Here is an 8,898-nt window from a genome sequence, read left to right on the forward strand (position 1 = left end):
CTCGTTCTGGCGGCCCGTCTGTTACGGTGTGATCGTGCGCCCCTTTAAAGGTCCGCCCCCCTCCCCCACAGGACTGGGAGTTCCCGAAGGCGGATGCCATTCCGTCCTATCCACTCTTGAATTCCAGCACCCAGCATTTTTAGGAGTTGCAGCTCTCGCTCTTGGAGATGCCCCACTCAGTTCCCAGGGCAGAGGCAGAGCCGTGTGTGCTGGGAGGGGGCAGCCAGAACAGCCAGAGTTCCTTGTCCTGGGGACAAGCCAAGAGCGCTGCATACCCACCTGCCACCACCTACTCCCAACCTGCAGCCTCTTTCCACTACCACCAGAAATCCCACACTGTATTTTCCACAAAGCATTTAATTTGTATCTCAGGGACTGGACTCTCGGTCTGGGCTTGGGGCGGAGCGCTTGTCAGGCTGGCTGCCAGTGGGTTCTTTCTTTGGGGGACTCTGAGAAGAGTGCTCCATTCTCACTCCCACTGACCTGTGGCTCCTTAAAGATGAAGACACAGATAGAGGCCATTGGGCTGTGCAGCTCCCCACCCCCATAACCAAGGAGACCTGGGCTGTAGAAGGGGAAAGGCCATTACCACCGATGTTGTGGATTCAAATCTGGCTCCTATGCTGTGTGACCCTGAGCAAGTGACTTCCCCTCCTCAAGCCTCATAACCCCTGCTCTGCACCAAGTTGTTCTAAAGCATAAGGGTATGTGGAGTGACCAGCGTGGCACCAGCCCACAGTGGGGGCTTGATGTGTGGCCGCTCAGGTGGTTGCAGGTTCCCAGACAGGCTCTGCTGCTTATTCATTCCTGTGTCCTTGGACAAGACCCTACCCCTGGGGTCCTTAGTTTCCTCATTGGAAGTGGGGGAAATAACCCTGGCCCCGCATTCCTTGAGTGACATGGAGGACAGCGCCTGGGGAAGGCCCTGCTGACTGTGAAAGCTAGACAGAGTCCTCCAGGCCAGGGGGTGGACGGGGCAGGACTGAATTCATGGTGGATCCATGTGGCTGCCCAAGGAGTCCCCTCGGCCTTTCCCCAGGGCAGGGTGACAGCTGGATGAGGCCCTGCAGGGCAGAGTGCTGGTGACCATGCCCTTTCTCCCCACAGCTGGGCCTCACCTGGGTTTCCTGGGGGTGCCCTCCATATCCCCCTTTCCTGCCTCAGCCAGCAGCTGCTCCTCGTCCAGTCCCAGTGCCGACAGCACCTGGGAGAAGCGCCGGGTCACAGTGAGCCGGGCATTGGCCTGAGGAGAGAGAAGCGGGGTTCCTCCCTCACCTGGGCTGCTGAGGACACGGTGAGGCTCTGCTTACCGAGGGGGTCCCAGGGCTTCCACCCAGGGGTCCCAACTAAGGGGGCCCACTCCCACCTCATCTCCCTATCCACTCGGCCAGTGGGAAGCTCTGTTCTCGGGGAGCCACATGCTTGCCCAGGTGCTAGCCTCACCTGCATGGCCTGCTGGAACAGGTAGGGCCGGGCCTGCACCCGATGCTGGATAGCTCGCAACTCTGCCTGGTACTCAGCAAAGCGCTGTCGCTCCTGGCGCCTGCGGGGAGACGGGCCTCTGGGCAGCTAACCGTGGACATGAGCCATCCCCACTCCTGAGCCCACTGTCCTCATTAAGAACTTTCTGTTTCTGTCCTCCTGCCTTTAGCTTTACAAAACCATTTAATTTCCATCCTTGCCCTGGATTTCTCCTGAGGTCAGTGGGGCAGGAATCATCTGTCCCATTTTACCCATGACACGCCTGAGGCTCGGGAGGGTCAAGGGACTTGTCCAAGGTTGCACAGCTGGGAAGTGAGGGACTGAGCGCTGAACCCAGGTCTGCAGGCGGTGCCAGGCTTGCCCCTCCTCCCAGCCATCCCCAAGGGAGAGGGGCCAGCACTGACTTCTTAGCAACTGGACATGTGCTTGCACAGCCCTCCCCTCTCTGCATCCACCCCTGCACCCTCTCACACCGTGCCTGTGAGGAGACGCTGTGACTGTTGGCTGTGGCTTTGGACAAAACCCCAGTCTGGGCTCTGGGTTCAGTTTTCTTCTCTGTGCTATAGCCCGAATGGGACAAGCTTGCCAGCACTCTCTGTGGTTCTTACAAGCCGATAGTTTAGAAAATGGGACAGAGAAACTAAAGAAGTATATTGCAAATGAAAGGACACATCCCAGCATGATCTAGGTTCCACTGGAGAAGCACAATCCCATTTATAAAAACCCAGTCTGTGCACTTGTTGGAAATCTGTCTGCTCTGCAAGCCATGCATCATGGCAGTGAGGGGCTCTCTGGCTACACCACACAGGGGACCAGACATCCTCTGCGGAGCACACGAGAGAGGCCGAAGGGTGTGGTGGCAGCACCCACAGACAGGATGGGAGGGGAGAGGCGCACAAGACTCCAAAACTCATGCTGGGACTTCTGGCAAGTGTGCTGAGCCCTGTGGAAAACGCTGGCTTGCTGGGCCAGGCCCCTTGGCTATGTGCCAGGGAAGGAAACTTCCTCCATTCGAGAAAAAGATGGACTTGAAAACCATGGCCCGGAACAGAAGTCACTGCAAAGAGAAGTCTTCACTGTTCAAGAGGGGATTTTACAGCAGTTACAAGGAGTGGGGAGTGGGGGAAGCATGAGCTGCATTCAGTCTCTGTCTTGCCCGTGAGCTTGTGTACATTTTTCCTGCTTGGTTCTTGATGCTATTTCTGTTAGAATTGAGAGGAAGCCCATGTCTTGGAGCTCTAAGCGAGAAAGGAAGTGATGTCAGTGGATGTCAGCCCTGTCTCAGAATAAAAGTAAGGTATGGAGCTTCCCTACCACAGGGCGATATCTTTTGTGCCCACCCTCCTGGGAAGGGCAGAGTCTCCCGTGAAGCTCAGAGCAAAGTTCACGGGCTGGAAGCGCTGAGACACCCCGTGGGAAATATCCTCTCCCAAGTCGAAAATGAAAGGAGTGCGTTTGGAACACTCCTCTCACTGACATCTGCCACTGGAGTCTGAGCCTTCTGCTTCCTGCCTTGTGAGAAAACAATGAACTTGAGGGTCGGCAGGGAGAAGGCATCTCCCCGATCACTGGCCAAGGATTCCTTTAAAATACACGCGGCCTCTCGAGTCTTGGTTTCCTCATCTGTAAAATTGGGGGTGATAAGGCTGAGCCTCAAAGAGTAGGTGATCAGAGCCCCCCTGAGCCCTCAGTGGCCCCATCACAGGGCAGGAGCCCTGTGGTCTCTCAGCAGCATCCAACTCACCTCGACCTAGCGCTTCTCCCTGGATGAAAGGGCTTCCTTCGTGCCAGCTGCACCCCGTAGGTCCTCAGTGTCAATGGCATTGGTGATCATATTTATTTGAGTTATCTCTTTCCCTAGCTTGGGCTTTGGGGGGAAGATCCTGGTGCACTTTATCTGAAGATTGGGCATTTGAACCCTCCGAGGCAGCACAGCAGGGCAGATGAATGGCTGCCCGGGTTGGAATCCCAGCTTTGCCACTCTGTTGTGACCTTTGACAAATTATTTAAGCTCTTGAAGCCTGACTTTCCTCATCTGTAAAATTATGGGAGTGCTGATGATACCTACTTCACTCGCCTCTTATGAGTCTAAAAAAGATTTGCTTTTAAATATGAATTTGCTTTTTTATGATCAAAATATAGGAAGAAAATGAAACAGATGACTCTTCCCCTGACCACGAACACTGGCTGTTTCCAGGAGCCGGGTCACAGGCACTATTCACATTCTCCATGAACTATTTCTGTAATATTTGAATTTTTATAGTAAGCATGCCTGGCATTTGAAATCAGAAAACAAGATTTGAAAGTGTGATAATGCAAGTAGAACATTTTAAACTTCAGCCTTCGACAGCTGCAGGAATTGTTATTATTAACAAGGTGACCCTGGCCCAGCCCCTTCTCCTCCCAGGCCTCAGTGTCTTCATCTGTAAAGCGGCCCGACCTTCCCACCTGGCGGGGAGGATGGCCCTGGAAGCTCAGCCCGTGGGAAGGTGAGGGCAGGTTCCCCTTGGTCCTTTGGTCTGACACCCAGCAGCGCCTCCCTGCTCTCTCCCCTCCAGGCCCCGCGCAGCCCCGGGCTCCCTACCTTAGCTCCTCCAGCTTGCGCTGGGCAGCCCCCGGCCCCCGGCTCCCTCTGGGTACGTAGGCTGCCAGGCAGTGAGCCACCCGCTGCTGTAGCTGCTGCTCCCGGGCCCGCCGCAGCTCGGCCTGCTGCTGCTTCTCCTGCTGCTGCTGCTCCCAGGCCCGCAGCCGGTTTCTTGGGTGGGGAGAGGAAAGGAAGAGGGGTGGGAGAAGTCTGCAGGGAACCAGGAGCCTCATGGAGGGCCAGGGGCAGGTAGGGGCGTATGGGGGCCTGGAGGGAGGGACTGTTGCAGCCCAGAGATCCAGGGGCCTGGGGAATGGGGTTTGTTGTGGAAGTTGGACAGGATGCAGGCTGACTCTGGGGGCTCAGCCCTCGAGCCTAGCTCCAGGCCTTTCCCTACTCTTCCTGGAAGCCTCCTGCCTACTCCAGCCAGGGGTGTACCCCAACTCTGACAGTCCTTAGCCTTGTGGAGCTCAGCACACACACCCATGACCTCACCTGTATTGCCAACTTCCCCTTGCAAAGCAGCTCTCCTTGAGGGGAGGGCCCAGATCTTTTTTTCTCTCTGACCCCTATATCTGGTAGGAGCTAGGGTAATGCCTACGGGTTTGAGGGACAGACGGATGAATGGTTGGGAAAAAGAAACAAATGGTGATCAGTGGGTGTATGAAAGGATGAAAGGATGGATGGATGGTGTGGACGGTTGAATAGACGGCACCTAGATCCACCTGGAACATTCTTCCCCCAGATCTGATGGTCAGTTCCTCTGGTCAAAGCTCAGAGAAAATGAGACCTCAGCACCCCATCTACCTCCCAGGGACTTTCTATCTCTAGCTATACATTGTGTTCATTTCTTTATCAATTATCCTCCTTCCCAAGTAGAATGTGAGCCTCATGAGAGCAGGACTCTTTGTCCTCTTCACCACCAGTGTATCCCCAGCACCTAGCACAGTGCCTAACACAGACAGAAACTCAGTATTGATGAGTTCATGCACAACTGAATCATGGTCAGATAGAAAGACGGACAGATAGACAAATAGAGGGGTAGATGCAGACATACACTCAGCACATGTTTATTGAGCACCAACTATGTGCCAGGTCCTTTTAAGGTGCCAGACGGGGGCCGTGATCAAAAAGATCTGGCACCAGGACTTCCCTGGTGGTCCAGTGATAAAGAATCTGCCTTCCAATGCAGGGGACGTGGGTTAGATCCCTGGTTGGGGAACTAAGATCCCACATGCTGTGGGGAAACTAAGCCCGCGCGCCACAACTACTGAGCCCAGGCGCCTCAAATAGAGAGCCTGTGTGCCACAAACTACAGAGCCCACACGCTCTGGAGCCAGCACGCCACAACTAGAGAGAGAAAACCCGCACTCCACAACTAGAGAGCAGCCCGCGCGCCACAATAAAAGATCCCACGTGCTGCAACTAAGACCCAATGCAGCCAAAAAATAATAAATAAATAAAATAAATATTTTTTAAAAAAGAGCTGGCACCTTCCGTGGAGGAGCCCTCAATCTGTACAAAGGGATGGACAGACAGCCCAACACCTTACCAAGGAATCTGGGCTTTGTCCTAAGGGCACTGGGAAGCGTGGAAAGATCTCAAGGAAGGATAACAGGATAAGACTTGAAGGGTGCTATGAGGATGCTGAAGGGATTCTCACCTACCACTTCTAACTTGTCACCGAGGCCCACTGAGCCAGCCTCCAAATATCTTTTTTTTTATTAATTAATTAATTTTTTTTCAAATATCTTTTAAATAAATCCCCCTCTCTTTACTCACATGGCCACCTGATCCAAGCCCTCATCAACCCTCACCTAGACACTGTCAACAGCCCCCATCTGTCTCCCCTCTGCTCCCACTGTCTCTCGTTCAAGCCCTAAGTATAGTAACGATCTAACTCTTCTGCCATTGTCGCTGTTTTGCCCATCTGTCTCCTTTTCCAGCCAACCTTGAACTTCTTAGGGCTGAAACCAAGTCTTTTTACCTTTATATCCTGAGGACCCATGAGCAGATACCTGATATATGTTGCATTAATCACTTAGCTAATAAATTAATGAATGGATAGAAGATGGGAAGTGAATGAAAACTGGTTTGTGTCAATAAACAGTTGGCCAAGCAGACAGATGTATGCATGGATGGTGGATGGATGGATGGATGGATGGTGGATGGTGGATGGATGGACAGATGATTGGATGATCAGAAAGACTGGTGAATGGATAAATGAAGGAATGAATGAGAGGATGAATGACTGTCTCCTGAAGAACTAGCTCCTTCTCTAGTCCCTGTGCTTCACTCCCACCCTTCTTCTTCTCCACCTCACCTGGTGGCCTCCTGTCGTTTGTGGAAGGTGCGGTTAGGGAAGTTTGCAAACAGGAAAGTCTCATCAGCTCCCAAGGCATGGGCCTTCCTGCTCCAGCGGGAGGGCTGAACAGCAGCCCGCGATGGCTTCCAGGGCAGCTTTTCGGGACCTGCCCACAGAGGGACAAATCAGGCACTGCCATCTCTCCTGGCCCCTTGGGCAATCCCTCCCCGCACCTGGAGCGCAGCCCAGCCCAGCCCAGCCAGGTGGCTGGCTCCAGCCCCTCTCCGCACTGTGCGGCTTCGTGGGGGAACCAGGGCCTTGAGCCCTACACTCACCACAGTCCAAGTCCTGCTGCAGCTGCCTCTGCAGCTTCTCCAGGTTCCACGGCCCCTCCAGCTCCCTGGCCCTTGGCCTCCTCCTCTGTGGTCCTCGGAGGTTGTTGGAGCCAGAGCCGCTCCCCTGGCTCTGCAATTCACTCTCGTCCCAGGCCTCCTCACCAGAATTCCGCCCCTTTCTTCGAGAACTAGCCCTCCTTCTCTGGGGGACCCTGTGCTCCCCCTCCTCAGCCTCGTCTATGGCCTCTGCAAATGGCTCCTCCTCCAAGATCGACCTCCTCCTGGGGAGCTGGGGCGGTTCCCCAGGGCTCAGAGCCCTCTCGGCCTCCTCAGGGCCCAGGCCTTCTGGCTCGGCCTCCTCGGCCTCTGACCCCGATCCTGAGCTCTTCCCAGGCAGCTCGGGCTCTTGGCTCCCCGCTTTGCCAGGAGGGATGGGGATGCAGCTACAGGCCCGGAGCTGCTCTCTCCTCTCCAGATCTGGTGCCTCTGTCTTCCAGCAGAAGCCATGGGCCTCCGGGATGTTGGCCGTGGACTTGCGCCTGGACTTGTGCCGATGGACCGCTGGGGGCAAGGGCAGGGCTTGGTGGCCAGGGGCCGAGGTGGAGCCCGGCTGAAGCGGAGCCCGGCCATCTGTGGTGAAGCTCTCCCAGGCCCACTGGAAGGGGAAGGAGGGTTTCCGAGGAGGAGAGGGGACCAGACTGAGGAGGGAGAGGGCAGGGGTCAGGGGTCAGGGTCTGTGCACCGGCCCCCAGTGGGGCCTAGCACCCAGCACCCCCCCGGCCTCTCCACAGATGCTTACTCCTCAGCCTCAGCAGAGCCTTGCCCTTTCTTGTTCCGGCCCCTGAGCCTCCGGTCCTTCTTTGTCGTCTGCCCTGCGCTCTGAGACCTCTGCTGCTGGCCCTGAATTACACCATCACTGCTCCCAAGACTCCCCTGGGCAAAGGCAGGAGAGGAGGCCCAGCTCTGAGCAGCTCCCCCAGGGGACCCTCCTGTTCTTTTGTTTGTTTGTTTGTTTTATGGCTGTGCCACACGGCATGTGGGATCTTAGTTCCCTGACCAGGGATCGAACCCACACCCCATGCAGTGGAAGCTCGGAGTCTTAACCACTGGACCGCCAGGGAAGTCCCAGGACCCTCCTTTTCTGTCAGGCTGGCCCCTCTGGGCCCTTGTTACCACTGAAACTGACTGATTGTGACCTGAATTATTAATATTAAAATAGCAACCACTGCTATTTACTGAGCACCTACTGGGTGCTCAGGACTTTCAAGTATTAACTCGTTTAACCTTCCCAAGGATCCTATGAGGTAGATATTCGCTATCACCCCTGTCATGCAGATGAGAACACTGGGGTTCAGAGAGGTGAAATCACTTGACTAAGATCACACAGCCGGTAAGTGGAGCCAGGACCTGAATGTGTTGAGTCTGTCCCCAGAGCCCAGATTTGTCACCGTTGCACTGTACTGCCTCTGGGCTCTGGATAGCTCTTCTGAATGCCCCACAGGGCCCTGGACTTACTAAGCCGAAGTGGGAAAAACTCATTGTCTTTCCCGAAATCCTGATCCTCCCACAGTGTTGCTGAAGTTGCTCCATCAGAAGCCTGGGAGTCATCCCTGGGCATCATCCTTGTCTTCACCCCACATCCTGCAGGCCTCCCTGTAGTCCCTGCCCGCCTGGGGCCTCCCTGACTCTCACCTGGGCCTCAGCTCCAGTCTCGTGGCTTCTCAAGGACTTCCCTCAGCCCTGGCCTCCCCACCCCAGAGAGCCAACCTGCCTCTGGGCAGTTGGCTCTCCCCCCAAGGGGCCCCCCTCACCTGCTCAGCTTGGGGGATGCTTGAGAGAAGCTTGAGCAGACGTGTGGCCGTCCCTGGAGCCTGCTGTGGTGTGTCTTGCCCTGGTCTCCCCGAGGCGGTCCTGACCAACTGTTGGTGGGCGTTTAGCATATTGGTGTCTTGTCCCATCCGCCCCGCCCCGCCCCACATCTGCCAACCTTGGAACTGCCTGTTCCACCATCTCTATGGCAACCAGTCCTCAGCCAGTCTCAAGGGCTCTGGCAAAAGCAGGCCAGGAAGGGTATATATAAGGCCCACTTCCTTCCGGAGGGGAGAGTTGGGCAGGATGCTGAGAAAGAATCCAGGCCTGGGAGTCCCGAGATCCAGAGCCAAGGCCTGCCTCTGCTCCGGACTCTGCAAATC

The 8,898-nt window shown here is 55.5% G+C and overlaps 1 protein-coding gene across 1 annotated transcript; it reads right to left on the reverse strand.

Moving 5' to 3' along the window:
• Positions 1–368: 368 nt before the first annotated feature.
• On the reverse strand, positions 369–8,664 carry TSGA10IP (testis specific 10 interacting protein; the record flags this gene model as incomplete). The annotated part of the gene is made up of 8 exons (XM_079709570.1): positions 369–492; positions 1,119–1,243; positions 1,444–1,543; positions 4,067–4,237; positions 6,390–6,537; positions 6,707–7,404; positions 7,506–7,639; positions 8,518–8,664. 8 exons carry the CDS (start codon positions 8,662–8,664, stop codon positions 369–371), a joined length of 1,647 nt encoding a protein of 548 aa, XP_079565696.1.
• Positions 8,665–8,898: the final 234 nt, after the last annotated feature.

Source organism: Hyperoodon ampullatus, assembly GCF_949752795.1.
Source record: "Hyperoodon ampullatus genome assembly, chromosome: 7".
Lineage (NCBI taxonomy): Eukaryota > Metazoa > Chordata > Mammalia > Artiodactyla > Ziphiidae > Hyperoodon > Hyperoodon ampullatus.